Raw genomic sequence first — 20,461 nt, forward strand, 5'->3', positions numbered from 1 at the left:
ATAATAGTGGATTTTGCCCTGTTGTATCTTCATAATCTTTATTTGACAATAGTGCTTTGCTTTAGTGACAAATTGGAGATGTTCCATGATGAGTGGGATATTTTTTCCACTTTCTTACACAACTGAGGTCGTATATCTGAAGGAGAAAAGTTATTTAGGTTTCACGATAACACAACAGCGCTGATGCCCACAATGTATATGTATAAGAACATAAGATGACGAAGAAAATTCCACCATATGACATTTTAAGCAAAAAAGCCAGCTTTAATGAAGGAGTAAAATACAGTTGTTTATGACGTTATTAATTACGTAAGAAGAAACATAATGGATAAGTTTAACAAGCTTCATTAATTCGTTTGAAGCTTTCTTTGATGTGTATGAATGTACATATTTTCCTAGCAAATAACTGTCGATGTTTTGAAACGTTGTCTCACTTCTCAGTAATTTACCAAACATAACTGCTCAAGAACATAGGTTATAAAGTTTGCTTCAGCCATTGACAAACTTAGTCATCGTTAGCTCCTCAGTTCTGATACCATCCCTAATATGCATAAAATGTTAGAGTATAGTGACTCAAAACCCCAATTTTGCCGTTCAGTACTGTGTTAAGCGACTTGACGAGATGTGACATGAAAGACATTGTAAATACATGCTGACGTGAAGCTTCTGTGACGTCATGCTCGTTCATTCAAAGCTAAGAGCACAATTTACGTCAAATATCAGATGTAAACTACTATGGTGCCTGCAAAATGTCTATACTAAATCCATAGCACTTACGAAAGGAATCTGTCTTTATTAGCGATATGACAACGTTCAAAATTTATAGGACAAATGTCGGACAAATCTACGGTGTCCCGAGATCACATGACCATTGTGGCAACGTATGTTGACAACACAAAATCAATTCTCCGCTTCTGAATGCTCACTCCAGAGATATTTCTACTCTATGATGAAAACATATGATGATGTTTGTTCCATGACTTGATGTATACTAAATATCTTTGACAGATGTCATACCAACCAAACAAAAAAAAAAAAAAAAAAATTAAGGCTTGTTCACAACAAATGTTCCCTATCAACACATTTGTACCTTAATGCTCATTTCATATCGGTACACCTGGTAACTTATTGTTACCTAAACAAAACACCAACAGAATGCAAAAGATACTAAAGTGCTGCCGCTGGCCACTGTGCAATACTATGCTCACGACACCACTGTGGTGTCGCCAAATGGCAGGGTATTAATAATTTCAGATGAGTAAAATAAGCAGCAGTGGACACAAATGCTTCATCATTAAAATAAAAAGAGCACTTGAAAAAAAATTTCAAAGCTATGACTGAGATAATGTAGTAGTGCAAAACAGAAAGAGGCAATGTTTGTATGATTTGAAATATGTAACTACATAAATGCTACTGCAAAATGTGTAAGGTTTAGTCCTGGATAGTGTACATCGTAGGAGGGGGTGATTGTTCAGAAGAGGTTGGCTAAGAAACATACGGGCACAGACCTGCAGCAAGCAAATTCCATTTAACAATCTCCAATGGTGCTCTATAATTTCTTTCCTGTAGCTAGAAACGGTGAAACATGATGCCCATGTACAATCAAATACAATACATATCACAACAGACCTTTTAGCTAAAGTAAAATACAAGGTATTGACACATGAACTTATAACTGATTTTGTACCTGGAATAATGAGGGAAACATGAAAGCAGTATTACATCATCCTTTATGCTTTGGTGGCTGTACATTAGTAGGTGAAATTCCAGTACTGCCTACAGAAACACATAAAAGTCAAAAAACATCCTAGCTTTCAAAACTATTAGCTCATTCATCGGCTACATTGAGGTGGTGCAGGGCACTCAGACTCCAGGATGAGATGGATTCAAATGATGTGTGGGGTCTCCACACAAATAGCAGACTGCCTCTTTGATTATCTTTTTTTCCTGGTTTCCCCATGTCATCACCATCTCCTCAGTGCTAAGCTGATTCTCAGTGTCTGAACACCACTGTTTATTTTACATTACAACTTAACAAGATACTGGCTACTTGTATATTTCAAGCATGTTGAACAGCACCTGTACAAACTCTGTGGGAAATATGTTTTCATGTTTTATTACAGTCATCCTATGTGCTCTACCCTTTGTTTATTTCATCAGATATATTTTTTTAGTGATGTAATTTTGTAACTTCTGACTTGTGGAAACTAGTGTATTTGTTGCAGCTCTTTTTCTTGTGGCTCTAATCGCAGCACTTGCCATGCAATGAACTTTCCTTATTACGATTATTTTAGTTTCAAATTAATCTAGCAGAATGGATACTGAGTAGAAATAGAATAATTCAGATTGGCAATAATGCTGGCTAAACACAGACACATTTTCCAACCCTTAAAATTTGTTGTAGTAGGGCTTAACGTAAATAAATTCTCCTGGCAACAATGCCAGACGCTTTTTTAACTATTAAGATCTCTGCCTAATAGTGGTTTGGTAACAGTATCAAGACAGAAGCCAGTGAACAACATTCATTATTAAGAATATATAAATTTGTATTCTGTAAGTCTTAAAACATGATCCATAGGCTCTGGGAGCCTTATCACACATGTAAGTTCTTCAGAGCTCTACAGATTTTGCTACCTTTCATTCCCCTGTACTGCTGAACAACTTATGGATGTAAAAATCCAAAAGCATTATCTTTCTCATTTAATTCTTGAAATCTTCAGCAAGTGAGCTGAGGTCATTCATAGTCTCAGTCCAATCCCCACTCCCATTTAAAATATTCACATACATTTGTATGGTACCCAAATCAAACATCAACCATCTAAATTTTGCTGATGAATTATGTATTTACACAGAATGTGTAACAGTGGCATTGGATCTGCATAAAATGAAGCAATCAGTTGCTCAATTGCTTGTACTTTTTGGTAAATGTGTTACACGCCTCAACAAATGAAGAAGGAGTACATTCATCAGACACCAGTAATTAGACAGACTTTGAAACTGAAAGTAAATAGCTATTTAGACAGCAGTAAAATGTTTAGATTTTTTCATTAACAACAATTTCCAGTGGTTCTGAACACTAAACAAACTACTGTAAACCACAAAATACTGATAAATCTACTATGTTCACTAATGGGTACTTCTGAGAAGCAGACCAGATAGCCGGACAAATGATAATACTGCACTGAACTACAAGTCTATTTTGTGCTTTGGTTCAGCTTACAATTCAACTTTACACTATCTTGATGGTGTCAATGCAAAGCACTCAGTATTTGCCACGGTGCTCGGCAAGGAACACACTACTTATGGAGATGACCAAACCCTTACTACATCTACACCAATTCCTCAATGTAAGATTCTTATTCAAACAAGCATAGATTACAGAAAATAAGCTCTTATCAAATATTCAAGAACTAAGCAAAATGAGTTTTATTTTGAGATATTGGCTAAACAGGTGTCTTCTCGGTCGGGCACACAGTTTTAATCTGCCAGGAAGTTTCATATCAGTGCACACTCCGCTGCAGAGTGAAAATCTCATTCTGGAAACATCCCCCAGGCTGTGGCTAAGCCATGTCTCCGCAATATCCTTTCTTTCAGGAGTGCTAGTTCTGCAAGGTTCACAGGAGAGCTTCTGTAAAGTTTGGAAGGTAGGAGACGAGATACTGGCAGGTGTCTTCTCCATCCAAGATGGAGATTGGAACAGCAAGTCGTATCATTGGGAGCAGATCAGCCCAGAGATCAAACTACTTTTCTGCTAGTTATGAGTGCATTGTTTTTCAGCTGGAAGTCTTATTAGACACCATTTTTACAGACAGAGCTAATTGCAGTGTTCTAGCAAAAAATCTACTCAAATGGAGATGCATCAGGCCCATGTACATCACAGATCACTAACAAAAGGAGGATGCTAACTGGGGTTTTATTGAAAAAACAAAGGAAGATATATGCTTCCACCAAACATGACTTTCTCACATCAGAGCTGATAGCCATCCTATAGGATCTCCAATAAGCTTACCAAGAAGTGGAACAACCAACCATCATGTAGTCTGATTCCAGTTCAAAGCTTTCTCCCCTGAAGCATTTACACCGTATTCCATAAACTTCAACAGCAGGTCAGTCTCTGCTGAATAAAGGCACATTATAGAATTAAATGAAATTAAATTGTTTATGTTTTTGCTAAGAAAGCACCAATGATCCGCAAAATTTTGTCATTGTGCTGTTATCTATTTCCTATACAAAGTTAGAGCTTCAGCCATGAAAAAGTGGCAGGTGTCCTCCAAATGTGCTTCACTTCCACTGAGTCACTAATAACATAATCACTGACATTTAATGAGTTGCAAAGTCATCACTGAATTACAAACTGGTTCTTTGCACATGGTCTGTCACTGAACTTAGATGAATCACAAGACGGTGCTCCACTAGCAGCAGCAGTTTCTGTTTATACAGTACACCCATTTAGTTTAGTCTTTGTTCTCACATGCTTCTGCAAAGAAGAGAACAGTGTCTGAAAATTTAACTCTGTGATTAGTGTTAATTAACTTTTTCTGAGTGTTCGCATATTTTCCGAGAATAGTGTCACGTGAGCTAACTTCGTAGTCCAGTGATAAGCAGAAACAGCGATGCAGCAGTGCTTAAGAGTCCATGGAGCAACTACTTGGGTTAGTGTTCTATTATCTCTAGTACAGACAATCACTTATTAAAGACAGATAGAGTCTGCACTTATTGTGTATGAATGTAAGGGGAATTGGCCACGGCTGACAGGCTTCAGGTTTCTGCCTTAGGCTGAAGTAGCATTGGGGCATCTGGGACAAATGCTTGAACAACTCTGGTGCCTATAGTGTCGCCTGGAATTGCTGATGTCACAGTGTTACTGATTCGCTTGTTCTGGACGGTCAACACTCACCTGACAGTGAACAGCGAATAGTGGCAGGGTCATAAATCTCTGGGTGAAATATGAAAATGGGTTCTGGCCGCACAGCTCTCCATTTATGGCTTGAAGTCAGGTATGAGGTATTGCCCATTGCTGAAAGTACATCTGAGCCAGCACAGGGCACCTTGTCTGCTGGGGCCGATCTTCCTGAAAGGTCTGGACAGGTGGAGATAGTGGGATTGCTTGTCATAGGGAATTTCAACATTAGGTGGGTGATGGGATCTCTTAAGGAAATAGTGGCAGGCCACAAAGAAGATCAGTGTTCAGTTTGTTTGTCCATCTGGGGTCATGTGCAAGATGCGGAGAAAGCTTTGCTGAAAGCAAGTGTATGCAATGGATCCACTCGGTTGTAGATCATCATTCAAGTCAGCAGAAATGACACTTGCCATCTGGTTTCAAGTGCTGCCACCTGGGTTCAAACGCCACCCTCAGTTCCTAGTTGGCTGGCTGCTTTGGTGAAGATGCTAACATCACATGTGGCATGGAAGTAAAGCTAGCATTTTGCAACATTATTCCCTGAACCGAATACGGTCCTCTGGTTTGGAGGCGAGTAGAAGTTTAAATTAGAGGCTAAGACAATTCCGTGAAGATCTTGGATGCAGATTTCTTGACTTCCACTCTCAAGTGGAGAACTGTAGGACCCATTCACAGCTTGGGTGTCCAATACACAGGAAGTGGCTCAGGATAGCTTAGTACACATAGCATACATATGTGGGTTTTGTACAACAGAGAAATTCCTCCAAAGGCACAATAAGATATGTTCTGATTTCAGACATGAAAGAGCATCCATCAGCCCCATTAATCAGAGTGAGAGTAGCATTCATCATGGCAGATCGGAGAAAGAAAATGCTGGTGTAATGTAATTTAAATGTAGCACTTTAGATGGAAAGGTCCTCTCACTTATAAACAGTAACAATATTACGAGAAGGAAAGTTGCTACTCACTATGTAGGTGAAATGCTGAGTTGCAGATAGGCGCAACAAAAAGATTTTCACACTTAAAGCTTTTGGCCAATGGCCTTTGTCAACAAGACACACACACACACACACACACACACACACACACACACACACGACTGCAGTCTCAGGCAATTGAAACCACACTGTGAGCAGCAGCACCAGTGTGTGATTGGAGTGGTGACTGGGTAGGGGGGGGGGGGGGGGAGGGGGGGAGAGGAGGCTGGAGTGGGGAGAGGGAGGGATAGTATGGTGGGGATGGCAGACAGTGCTGCAGGTTGAGTGGGCAGAGGAGATATGGCGGAAAGGGGGGGGGGGGGTGTGAAGTAGTGGAAAAGGAGAGAAATAGAAACAATAAATAAAAATATATATAAAAATAATAATAATAAAAATAATAATAATTATTATTTTTATATATTTTATTTTGTTATATTTTTTACTTATTTATTTATTTATATTTCTCTCTATTTCTCTTGTTTTCCACTACTTTCCCTCCCCCTTCCCCACCTATCCCCTGGCCTCTGCTCAACCTGCAGCACTTCACTGTCCACTATCTCCATCATACTTTCCCTCCCCCTGCCCGCCCCAGCCTCCTCCTTTTTCCCAACCAGTCGCCACTCCAATCATGCACTGGTGTGGTTTCAGCTGCCGGAGACTGCAGTCACATGTGTGCGAGTTGCGTTTGCGTGAGTGTGTGTGTGGGCGTACATGTGTCTATTGTTGACAAAGGCCATTGGCTGAAAGCTTTAAGTGTGAAAAATCTTTATGTTGTGCCTATCTGCAACTCAGCATCCCCGCCATATGGTGAGTAGCAACTTTTCTTCTCATAATATTGTTACATTCCTTCCTGGATTTTCCATTGTTTGACTATGAACAGTAATATACCCAGACAGCACAAGGAACAGAAAGCTAAGTGAAACCCGATGTTAACAGTAATGAAATTGCAACCGGAATGCATATCGCAAGGATGTTCAGCGCTGGTGGAAGAGGCATTGTTTACAGCTGTAAATTATATGATAATATCTAGTGAGGTTAGTGCTTTCACAGACCCCCTGCCTCAGGAGCAATAGCGGTACAAGATACGAGTGAAGGTTTCGTTCAAGTTTCCTCATCACATGATAGTATTAGGGGGAGATTCCAATTTACTGGCTATAGACCAGGGAACTAAGGCTGGTAGGTCAGGGCATTATGTGAAATTGTTCTAAATGCCTTATCTCACAATTACCTTGAGCAGTTAATCAGAGAACTGACTCATGGAGGTAATATCTTAGATTTCCTAGTTACCACCAGGCCTGAACTTTCTGACTAAACGCAGAATGGGGAAGCAGTGATCAAAAACCTATTACAGCATCACTGAACACAGCTGTAAATAGGAATGTAAAGAATAGTAGGAAGACATTTCTGCTTAGCAAGTTCAACACTAAACAAATTTCAGATTATGTGGGCAGTCAACATGAAACATTCACATTCAAACCAAAAATGTTGAGCATTCCTGGACAAAGTTAAAGAGCATTGTACAATATGCCTTAGACAGGTATATGCCATGCAAAGTTGTTATGTGTCGGAAAGACATGCCATGGTTTGACATCTATGTTACAAAGCTGTTCCAAAGCAACGAGAGCTTCTCTACACATTTAAATGAAGCCAAAGCATCACAGTCAAACAAAAATCTAGCCAAAACCAGCGAACAGTGTTAAGTATCCTGCAATCAGTAAATGTATCAAAGCTATTAGTCCAGACGCTCTATGAATATAATGACAGTGAAATGGAGAATGACAGAGAGAAGGCTAAAATACTAAAAGCCTTTCTGGAACTGTTAGAGTGAGGAAGATCATGTTGCACTTCCTCCTTTAAATTGTCATATGAATGTCAAAATAATACACCAAAACATGTAACCGTGGGACAGAAGTTCAACTCAAATTGTTTAACAGAGGAAAGGTCACAGAAGCTTAAGGGACATTAATACATGAGAGTATGCAAAAGAACTTGCTCTTCCTCTAGCAGCAGCGTACCATAGGTCAAGGGAATTCCTAGTGATTGGAGAAAAGCATAGGTCACTCAAGATTTTAAGAAGTGTTGGCAAACATGTGCACAAAACTATAGGCCAGTTAGGTTAGGTTGAGATACCTCTAACAGTGACATGCTGCAGAATTTTACAACATGTTTCATGCTTGTATATTATGGTAGTCCTAGAGACTGAAAATCTCCTCTATAGGAATTAACATCAGTTCTGAAAATAAGTATCATGCGAAATCCAGTCACACTATACATCCATGATACCCAGAAAGCAGTAAATACCAGTACCGAAGTTGATGCTGTGATTCTTGACTTCCAGAAGGCATGCAACACAGTTTGGTACTGTCAACTAACAAACAAAATATGACTGTACAGTTCATCAGAGCAGCTGTAGGATTGGATTGGAGAATTCCTAGCAAACAAAACACAGCGTGTCATTTTCAAAACATTGTAATATTCCAACATAAAAGCAGTTTTCGGTGTACCCCAAGGGAGTATTATTTGACATTACTTTTCACAATGTGTATAAATGACTTATTGGATTTAAGAAACATTATAAGACTCTTTGCGGATGATGCTGTCATATACAGAGAAGTTACTATGTTAGAAAACTGCAGCAAAATGGAAGAAGAGCTACAGAAGATTGACATGCAGCGCAGAGATTGGCAAATGACCATCAACATAACATTTAAGATATTGTGCTTAAGATGAAAGATCCATTACTGTTTTATTATATGATATCAGAACAATCACCAGAAACAGTGGGTCCCAATCAGGATCTGCGACTATTCACTCGAATTGATTTTAAAGTGAGATGATCACATCATAGTAGGAATGCATGACAAGTTAAGTAGAAATATGTAGGAAATAAGATGCCAGGTAGATATTCATTTTTACAACCTTGGAAGCATAGTCCACTTAGAAAGGAGATCATAACAAAATCCTCATTTGACCAATACTTTAATATCGCTTAACCATCTGGGATCCTTAATAAATAGGATTTATAAAGGAAATAAACAAGATCACAAGAAGGATAGCACATTTTGTTTGTTAGCACGAAAGCATCACGGGATGCACAACCAACTCTAGTAGCAAACACTGTAAAACAGTTGTTTTGCATCACAGTGTGGTTTACTGTTAAAATTCCAAGATCATACATTGCTATAAGAGTCAACGAATATACTGATTCCTCCTACAGATAACTAGTGAAAAAAGAGAGCTCCAAGCTTGCATGTGGCTTACTAATACTCATTTTAAGTGATCATCAGTCACTGCTTGAACAGGAAAATGGGTGGAGTAACAGTGGTACACAACGTACTACCTATTTCTATTGACATCATACTCTGGGACAACTCATCACTGAGGAAAAAAGTGTTTGCTGTACAAATGTGTGTAACATGGACAATACACTGCGTTCATTTCAGAATCTCTTGTAGCCAACTTTTTTGGGCATACTGACCACAGCCTCACAGTCCATTACTGCCTTATGAAGTTTGTTTTCAGCTATCAATCATAATCAAAAAATGTAGTAGTTAAGTATATCTCGCAGACAAGCTTAAGACAAGACCTATATTTCTCAATGTCAAAGTGTAGTAGAATTGTAAAACTGACTCGTTCCATGTCATAATTAGGGATGGCAGTTGCCATCCAGGAAAAAGCCAATACCTAAATTAAACTGAGTTTTAACCACATCCTCTCCAAGGAGTGGATACCAAGAATGGATAAAACCAACTATATCTTCTTCTGTTGCATAAAGTTGTGTCATTTCACAAATGGTCTACTGTAAAATCTTATAAAAGTGAACTGCCCCTACCCACTTCAAAAATGTTATTGGACAAGTGTGAGAGGACATTGTTATTTACCATATACATAAGCGATCTGACAGATAACGTAAGCAGCAGTCTGCAGCTGTTTGCTGATGATGCTGTGGTGTAGAGGAAGGTGTCATCATTGCATGACTGTAGGAGGATACAAGATGACTTACACAAAATTTCTAGTTGGTTTGATGGACGGCAGCTAGCTATAAATGTATAAAAATGTAATTTAATGTAGATGAGTAGGAAAAACAAACCCATAATGTTCAAGTACAGTATTAGTTGTGCACCACTTGACACAGTCGCATAAATTAAAATTCTAGGCGTAATGTTGCAAAGCAATATGAAATGGAACGAGCACTTGAGGATTGTAGGAGGGAAGCTGAATTATCAATTTTAGTTTATTTGGCAAATTTTAGGAAAGTGTGGTTCATCTCTAATGGAGACAGCACACAAGAAACTAGTGCAACCCATTGTTGAGTACTGTTAGAGTGTTTGTGATCCACACAACAATGGATTAAAGGAAGACATCGAAGAAATTCAGAAGCGGGCTCCTAGATTTGTTACAGGTAAGTTTGAACAACATACAAGTATTAAGGAGTTGGTTTGGGAACTCAAACCATTCTTTTCGAGTAGCGCTATGGAGAAAATTTAGAGAATCAGCATTTGAGGCTGAGTGCATAATGACTTAAGGAACATGAAGATAAGATTAGAGATATAAGGGTTGTATGGAGGCATACAGACAGTCTTTCCATCGGTCTGTCTGCGAGTGGAACAGGAATGAAAATAAGTAGTAGTGGTACAGGGTACACTAAAACACACACAGTGCTGTGGATTACGAGTCCACATGTAGATGTATGTGGAGAGGAACTACAAGTCTTAGACACTTGGGTGTGTTCAGCCAACTTCAAAACCTGCCTTAAATGTTGTGTGAAACTGGGAACACATTGTGAAGGGTTTATTTGATTGAATTGTATTGTATTGTATTGTATTGTATTGCTAGTTATCAATATCATAGAGTTTGCTCTAACAGACCTCCCCAGCCACACAAAAAGAAAGCATCCCACATTTTTTCATTACACCTAACTCCATTTTCAGTTAGGTGAGGATGGTTGAATGAATGACTGAATGTAAAGAAGTATCAACAACCAACATTAATTATAGTGATAATGATTTTTAAACATTAAAGAGTCTCAACAGAAGAGCAGTATAACGTGCTATGCTTGGACATGTTGTTACTCATTTATGATCCGTGTTTACAGAACTCCTGCCAAATATTTTCCCACATCCCTGAAGTAATTACTGAAGCAGTGACAAATTACTCATTTCACAACTCACATCTCAGTATAGACCTCTGAAGTATGTACTGAATCAATTTCTAATACTGGATATTATGTATACATAGTCTTCATTAGTACCAAGTGCTCAGGGAATGCCTTTATTTTCTATATCATATTTTATCAAATTAAACATCAATGTTATTGAGTTTCATATTTATTCAAGTATCACAAAGACATTTTTTTGAATTTCTTGAATACACAAATTGATTATTTTCAATATGCATCAGCTAATTAAAAACAAAAATGCTACTCAAATTATGGCATTAGCAATATAGGCATCAAATTTAGATATGTAGAATGTATGAGCATCATGCAAAGAAGCAGCTGAACAACATGCAAAATTTAACTTTTTTGTTAAACTGTTAAACCACCAATAGGCCAAAAGAAATAAGTTACATTCTCATTAAGAGTATATTTGTACAATGTGATTATAAATACATTTTTTAAGATTTTATAAAAAAAAATATTCCCATTCTAACAACCAATGTTAAAACATCTTGTAGCATGACAATATGAAAAGGAACAAACTCCAAGAAAGTTCCAACTATTTTTTAAAAAAAATATAGTTTATAACAAATCAAATCGGGAAAGAAAGTTGAAACAAATCAAGACAGATGAACATGCTGTATGTCTTAGAAGTATACCAGACAGATACTGAAAAAGAAAGTTAATACTTTCTTTCATCAGCACACTAAGTGGCAGAAATTAATGGCATGCAAATACTGTTAACAAACAGAGTCAAAATAGATGGCCAGTTACACAAGAGGCAAAAATCAAACAGCAATGTTGAACAGTGTGGCCAAATGAAAAGCACTGGGCTGCATCTTCCACAGGTATTGTGGTACTATTCTGTATGGCCACTTGGAGGCAGCAGTCAGTGGATGGTTCCTAGATACAATTTTGGGTATCTGCAAGTAGTCAAGAGCTGCTGGCAATTATTTGGTAGCTTTGTTTAATTTTACTAAGGCAATACATATGTTCCCAAACCAATGCTGCATTTTTGAACAAATGTAATGTTTATCATTAATACTAGTCCTCCCACATGTGTTTTTTAATGATAATAGTCCTACTGAATACACATTCATGAAAGTGGTATTGTGAATAATACTGCCATTGGTGACATAACAATGTTGCATTTTTAAATATGTATTCAACTGCATTACTACTATAAAGCACATGTATTTGTATTCACGGTTGCTGTTATTGGTAAACATTAAATTTGTTTGAAGGTGAGAAAATCATCTATTGGCATATAAATTACTGTACAATATTTTCAAATCTGCCTCTGCTTATGCTGATACTGTCACTGTATGGTACAATGGACTTTCAGCAACTAAAAGCACAGGGTGCCATCAAACAAAGGCATAGCACATATAAATAGGGCATAATATCCCAACAGGTCCTGTTTGCTGGCAAATACCCTTTATTCCTCAAGGAACTGTTTTGCAGATTGGTGCTTCCAAGCAGACATGCAAGAAACTACCACAATATCTGCCTCCATAAGATAAAGAACTCACACAAAGCATTCCTAGTAGATTTATAAACACTTTGTTCACTGTCCGCCAATGCTAGTCTACCAAGATATGACAATCTCTGAATAAATGATATGTACAAACAATAGTGCTCTCTGTTAATTTCTCAGGAATTCTGATGATCTACACTGATATTAAATGCTTGACTTTTCTCTCAGTGTAATTGTAAATTACTCTGAAGTTTTGACTTCTCTCTTTCTATATAATTTTTCATCCCTTCCTCTTTCTTCCTCTGCCCTTATCCAGGCACTTGACATATCAATAAATATAAATTTTGTAGGTTAATGGAGACAGTTTACTACAAACTAATTACTTACAAGAAGCTACATAAAATTATTTACTGTACATAATAGGAATCCCCTTTTCAGGATTAACATTCACAAGTTAATCATGAGTCTGAGCATTTCTCAAAGACACTAAACTCAAAATAATAAACTGAAAATAATCACACTTCTTGCTCTGCAGTAGAGTCATGAAAAGTAATTACATTCCTAAAGTTATATAAACGAGGTTCCAATTAATGTAAAATTCCTAAAGTTGTTTAAAATATATGATAATATTTAATTAGTATAAATACAACAAGTAGTAAGTTAACAAGAAAACCATTTTCAGTTAGTATTCATAATCAGAGACACACAGTAAGATAGATTCAATGAACACAATAATCAACGAAACAGTGAAATTAAGAGTGTGTCTCCTGAAAATGTATTCAGGATTCTTAATTTTCTAGATTTTGGACCATACATTCCATAGCATAGAAGTTACTACAGTTGTACTAAAATCTTGTATCTTAAGTCATTAAGTATTGCACCTTACAAAGTAGCTCGTCAGCAACATGCATCTAATAAAGAGCACTGTTAATCATAATAATTCATACTATTTTAGGTGCTGATTTTGAAGAAGTACAAAAATGGAAAAGCAGTAGAAGTAGTGCCAATATACCAAAACAGTTGCACTACTCATGCCTATCAAACTACACATACATTGTAGACTCATTTGAATGAAGGAGTGAAGTATATGAAACATTTCATGTGCATTTTTGCTACATAAGGTACTTCTGAAGCTGAATTACGGTTTTAGTGAAATACTGAAACCAAATGAAAATGCCAACTAAACATGCAATAATGTTTAGGAATGCAGAATTTGCCTTGAAACATGACTTGAACAACAAATAATGAAGCTGTGAATACAAACAAAAATGATGTAGTCTATAGCAATCCACTGACCAACGAGAAATGACACGCAACTTCTGCTTCCTGAGTGAATACATTATGTTTTCACTGGAAGAGAGTGCCACCTACAACTTGCAATCACAAAATAACTGTGCACATTTTGGATACAAGAAATTAAGAAGAAATGTTTTATTACACAGAATAAAATCTTCAAAGAAGTTACAAAGCACTTAATACTGGTCATTGTTTAATAATCACTGAGCAGTATCATTCTGGCACAGAAAGATATGTCTCCTTTAAAACATGAAACAGGAAATGTTTACTTCATTTAAGTATGCACAGAAGCAGCAAAAAGCTGACAAGATGCAAGATTTTTCAGTAAAAAGAGGAGGGGCCAGTAAAATACAAAGACTCTTGTTCTAATATTCTATCAAAAAATTAGTTTCTACTAGACCATGCCAAATTAAAAGAAAGATACACAAAATTTCTTATGTTTTCCAATAGTTACTGTAACTTTAATTATTTTGAATATTCTAGTAATACTTTGAAACTAATTAGTTGTGCCAATCAGAGGTTATCACCAAATTTGAAGTGTAAATGTTATATAAACAGAGTAAAGTTGCTCACAGCAGAAGCACAAACTAAGTATTTAATGATTTCATAAACTGTACACTAAAAATAAGAAAGCTGATTTTATTTTAAGTTGTTTTAGTCTTTGCTTTTCCATGCATGTAAGTTGACCGTGCATTTAATTCCACTATTGCAATATACACACAGCTTTAACAGTCTGTGACAGTGTTTTATGTGAGAACACACACCAGAGCGCCAAAACACAAAGTGAAGCAATTGCAACATGCAGCAGGCATGCCAGAGGTGGTTGTTGTTGATTCACCTGGTCCCCGGGTGTGCGCGCTGCACTCAGTAAAGACTGGTTCACTTGTTGGCATGACACATCTGTGTTGCTCATTCCTGTGATCTTGTCCATCTTCACGTAAGGCTTGCTGCTGCAAATTTGTGGGATAAATGTATCCAGTTAAAGTAGATGCTACAAAATTTCTGTTTACAACTCAAAAAAATATTTTTGCTATTAACAGCATTATTCACTGAGAAGATTTTGTTGTCAAGAAGCCTACCACATATCAATAATTAAAACTGCAAGCAGCAAAGGGGTTAAGGCAAGTGAGATATTACAATATTCAAAATTTGTACTGTGAAATCCGTCTACTACTCAACTAAGGACTAACTAAATGTGCTTACATGTAGCTAATAAATGCACATTATTGAGACTAAGAAGAAAACAAGGACGCAAAATGAACTGTACCTGTATCTTCCTCAAAGATACGAATACATGAGACTCAATTAAAATGATTATACTATAAATGAACATATACTTAACTTTTTTCTTTGTATCATCTTACAAAACTAAGGCACAATCTGAACACAACAAATTCATTTTTTTTTTTTCTGTATGTATCATTACTACTGACTCAGTGCATCCTTCAAATACAACTTCTCCATTGTCTACATAAAGTATTGATGTCTATAGTTAGTCAGTATCAAGTAGATGACCTAATACACATTTTGCTATAACCCTGTAAATAGCACTTGTATACACACGGCAGCATCAGGCCTCTGGCACACTACACTTCAAATATTCCACCAATGGCATCTGCATGAAATGGACACAAGAGATCACCTGTGGTGGTCACATGAGTCATGCCCACAGCACAGCATCCACCTTGCCATCTACCGGAATTGTTGTCCTTATAAGAACTGCGCAGCAGGCACTCACTGACAATAAATAAGAACACAATATAAGAGTTTCTGTAAGTTCCAGAATTGTTTCTATGTTTATGTCAGTGTTCTCAACTGCTGTTGGCTCGTTTGTGGAAGAAGAATAAACTTTGATTCATTGTGGCCGAGCCATTGTTTGTGTCTTACATCATAACACAACTGGTGACGAGTGTGGCATTCACTTCCATTAACTCAGTCTATTGGTTGGTTTCTTTGGTTCTTCTGGCCATTGAGGCACTGCTCACATCTCTCCTCAAGTAGCAGCAGGTTCCTACACTTGCTATCACAAACCTGTCAGCCACGCTGAGTACACAGGCATCCACACTGCCTTCCCTCCCCTAACGACGATGTGGCGAAAGACTGGGAGGCTTACAAGAAGCAGCTTCAGCAACACTTCCTTGCCTTTGGTGCTAACAAGTGTAAGGTTTTGTTCCTTCTTTGGATTTCTCTTCGGATATACCAGCTGTTGAGCCAGTTAGCCCCACTCCAGGATCCTGTGTCGCTTTCACTCAATGAAATGTGTAAGTTGTTCTCAAATTATCACTGTAAATGCAACCATGAACTCCACTGCCTCAGTGGCAAATGTCAGTTTGTTACTGACACTCATCACAATTCCTATGCTGATTCTATGGTCCACATTCTGTTGACTCCTGACAAGGAGGAGCGTCAACACACTTAACAAATCGAGAATCCATTTTTGGCTGAAGTGTTAAATATTGCTCAATCTCTGGAGATATCTTGTGCTGCAAGTGGTCAAACTGAGGCTGCGTGTGACATCACCATGGTGGTTCCTGTTCCTGGTCATTGGGAGTCAGTCAGTTCTCAGGGGAGGACAACGTCACATCTGTACAACTGCGGCCTCTGCATCACACTGGACAGTGACGTCCCAAACAAAACCTCCACCAACCACCACCAACACCAACAACCATAGCAACGACATCACTCCACGATCCCATCTTGCCCATACTGTTTCATGAAACACTACAGAGCCGCTTGCCCTAAGTGGTGGTGACTTGCAACAACAGTAGGGAAAAAGAATATACAGCATGTGTGTGCCATTCTCAGTCCCCTCCTGTGGACATGACCATGGATGTTAATTGTTTATCTCCAGTGCCTGTGAATTATAACAAACTTTTTATCAAAGTGCAGCTGTTGGACAAAATTGTCAGACTACGAGTGGACACGGGTGCAGCCATGACTTTACTGAACTCACAAACTTGGTGGGCATTTGGGATCTCCGGTGATGTCTCCAGTTACTCAATGTGTGGGGGTTACAACAAGCAGCATATTCCAATTTGAGGCAATTTACAGCTCCCACTATGTATAAATCTGCAGTTCATTCCTTGACTTTTTTAGTAGTGGATGAAGATGACACAGCAGATTTTTGTTCAGTCAGGATGCTTTCAACACTTTTGTTTTTCCATTTTGGATTCAGTGCACCTCGTTTCCAGCCGGTTCCTTACCAGCAGTTAGATTCTCTGTGTTCAGAGTTCTCGTCTCTCTTCTCAGATGGCCCACCTTACCCTTAAACTTACTGTGCAGTTGAATTTCTGAGTGTGCCATATTCCAGTGGCATTGCCTGATCAAATGAAAGTGTAACTGAACACGCCAGCATTGTTGGAGGTTGTGCAGAGAGAAAAAAAAAATACATAAATAAAATGACCAATCAGCTTCGCCTCTGCAGCGACTTTAAAGCTTCAGTTAACATATTGCTGTGTCCACACGAATAATTGGCTAAAGCCCCTGAGGGCCAGTTTTTCTCCAAAACTGATTTGTCTGAAGCTTATTTACAGCTTCAGTTGGATGAGGATTCTAAATGGCTCCTTGTGTTCTACAAACCCTTCAGATTGTAGCAATATCAGTGCCTACTATTTGGTGTGGCTAGTGCCCCAGCGATTTTTTCGTATCTTTTGGAACAACTGACGAAGTCCGTTCTGGGGTACATCAACTATCTCCACGAACAGGTGCATCTGTGGAAGTGTATTTACATAACTTACACACCTTGCTCTCGGTATTACATACAGCAGGTTGAAATGCAACTTGTCCAACTCATACTTTTTTCGGTCAACAATTGTGTATTTGGGGCTTGAGGTATCTCAGGATGTTGTTCCATCACATCAATGTGTCGCTCCAGTCACAGCTCTGCTTGGCTCAAAAACAGTCAAAGAACGCCACGTATTTTTAGGCAAAACTGCTTACTATCACAAATTTATTCAGGGTCTGGGCACATTGGCCAATCTCCTCCTCTCATGAATTGCTCCACAAGAAAGTTTCCTTTCAGTGGAAGCCAGCCTGCAAGTGCACGTTCACTGTTTTGAAATCTAAATTACATTCTGCTCCTGCTACCTTCCATCCTGGCAATTACTTGGTTTTGGTTATGGACACCTCTCAGCAAGGATGTGGGACCATTCTTATGCATCGATATGAGGATGGTTCTGAAAGTCCGACAGCTTACACGTAAAAAATGCTCAACTCTGCTCAGCAGCACTACTCCCAAGTTGAAAAGGAAGTGTTTGCTATTGTCCAACTCTCAAAAACTTTCATGTGTTCTTGTAAGTGTATAAGTTCCACTTCATTACTGGCCACAAGTCATTGGTTTTATTGTTTAATCATTCTGCTTCACTGAATGACAAAGGGCACTTTGCGTCCTGCATTGGGCCTTGTTTCTGTTTCGCTAGAACTGTGAAATATTTTTTTCAGCCTACTGCACAGCATGCCAATGCCGTTGCACTGTTCCGGCTTCTGACGGGACCAGGTCCTATATTAGATCAGGATGAGCTACTTTGCTTTCATTCAATATCAATGGAAGCATTTCCTATTAGGGGGCCGGCCGAAGTGGCCGTGCGGTTAAAGGCGCTGCAGTCTGGAACCGCAAGACCGCTACGGTCGCAGGTTCGAATCCTGCCTCGGGCATGGATGTTTGTGATGTCCTTAGGTTAGTTAGGTTTAACTAGTTCTAAGTTCTAGGGGACTAATGACCTCAGCAGTTGAGTCCCATAGTGCTCAGAGCCATTTGAACCATTTGAACCTATTATGGGCTCCTGGACCTTAGCTGCTGTTGCTGCCGACCAATCTTGCATCAAGTTGGTCACCTCATTCAGCATAGTTGGCTAGACGGGCATTTAGGCAGGGCTCCTGATCCTTTGCATAACTATTTTACCCACAGTCACCAGCTTTTGGTACCTGATGGTGGCGTTCTCTGAACTGTGGAAGGGCTGTCACATAAGATTGTGACTGAGGCTGCTCTACGGTGGGTTGAGCTTCAGCTCCTACACTGGGTGATCTTGGGTACCAAGTTATTGGCCCATTGGCACGTGTTTTGGTCCAGCATCGATGGTGATGGTGCACATCTTGTCAGGGCCTGCTCTAAGTGTGCTGCCCAACAGGTAGTGCCTTGAGCAATGCTCTCTCCATGGCCCACCTCACAGTTTCTACAGGACAGGCATTTTGCGGTACCCTTCCCACATTCTTACTGGGCGTTGGTTGCCAATACTTTCTCTAAATTTTCAAATGTTATCAGCTGTCCTTTGACGTAGGCCACAGCCACAGTTCCAACAGACTCCAAAATTTATTCTATGAAACGATTGCCTTATATGCTTGTGATGGATAACAGTTCACAGTTTGTCTCAGACCTTCCACGATTTCTGTGCCCATCAAAGCATTCACTGTATGACTGCTCCTCCTTTCTACACCCAATGTAAGGGTGAAGTGGACTGTCTCATCTGCATGTTAAGGTTCAAATCATCCTGCTGCATGGGTTGTCCCATCCTCCTTGTGGATTTTGCCTCCTACTACCTCTCCTTCTGGGTCCAGACCCTCAGCACATATTGCTTGGCCTTTCTGTGATACTCTGCTGCTACCAGCGAGTCCACTGCCGGCAGGGATGGTGCCTTCGAGACCTTGCCCATCGGCATCCCTGCCGCCCCAACTGAGATCCAGTGCCTTCACCACTGGCTCAGTTCCACAACATTGACAAACCGGGCGTCAAAATGCGACCAGCGCCCTCGTCACTTGTCCTCTCTTATGGTACTTCACGGGGGGAGCAACCACTGTGCATGTCAATCACTGTGTCACTTCTGCTCCCATCCCTGGTTCCAGCACAGAATCAGCTGCCGCTGCCATCGCCTGTGGCGTCTGCCGCAGAGCCCATGGATATATAACAGCTGCCCTGACACCCACATCTATGGAGTCCTCTCTCCTCAAAGGGGGAAGGGGTGGTATAACCTATACATTGAGGTGACAAAAGTCAAGGGATACCTCTTAATATCTTTTCAGACCTTTTTCCCAGCTTGGTGCAGCAACTTGGCATGGCATGGACTCAACATGTCACTGGAAGCCCCTGCACAAGTAATGAGCCATACTACCTCTATAGCTGGCTGTAACTGTGAAAGTATTGCTGGGCAGGGTTTTATGCACAAACTGACCTCTCGATTATGTCCCATACATGATCGATGGCATTCATCATCTAATTACACCACTTTTTACACAAGTTCTCCTCTTGTCAAATGATCAAATTGTGTCAGTGTGTGTGGCCTCTGACAGAAACAGATGTGGTGCGAAGTACTTCATGTAACCACATAGACTATCCAACACTATTGTCATTTTAGAGTTCCATACCTCAATTGGTAAACAATGAATCCTTACGGATCACTTTGTGTCCACCTGCCCATCCATCTGTCCGTCAAAAATGCTTTTTCTCAGGAAAGGATAGACTTATCAAGCTGAAATTTCTGCTGCATTCTATTGTCTATGGCCCCTTGGTAGTGAAAAAAAAAAAAAAATTGAAGCGTCTAACTCAATGCAGTCAAAAGATACAGCTATTAACGGCACATATTTTGACACTTGCAAACTAACTCATCAAAACCCATAGGTTATTTCCAATTGGCCTGGAATCATGAAATCTGCACAAAGCA

The 20,461-nt window shown here is 39.2% G+C and overlaps 1 protein-coding gene across 3 annotated transcripts in view; it reads right to left on the reverse strand.

Moving 5' to 3' along the window:
• LOC126251366 (SNF-related serine/threonine-protein kinase) overlaps positions 1 to 20,461 on the reverse strand; it is a 346,894-nt gene that overhangs the window by 54,229 nt on the left and 272,204 nt on the right. For 2 of the 3 annotated variants that reach the window (XM_049951747.1, XM_049951745.1), the window contains exon 7: positions 14,647 to 14,758. In XM_049951747.1, the coding sequence (XP_049807704.1) occupies positions 14,647 to 14,758 (112 nt within the window). The remainder of the gene's footprint in view (positions 1 to 14,646; positions 14,759 to 20,461) is intronic. The other variant, XM_049951746.1, reaches the window with a different exon arrangement.

The sequence above is a fragment of the Schistocerca nitens genome, chromosome 4, assembly GCF_023898315.1.
Source record: "Schistocerca nitens isolate TAMUIC-IGC-003100 chromosome 4, iqSchNite1.1, whole genome shotgun sequence".
Classification (NCBI taxonomy): Eukaryota; Metazoa; Arthropoda; class Insecta; order Orthoptera; family Acrididae; genus Schistocerca; species Schistocerca nitens.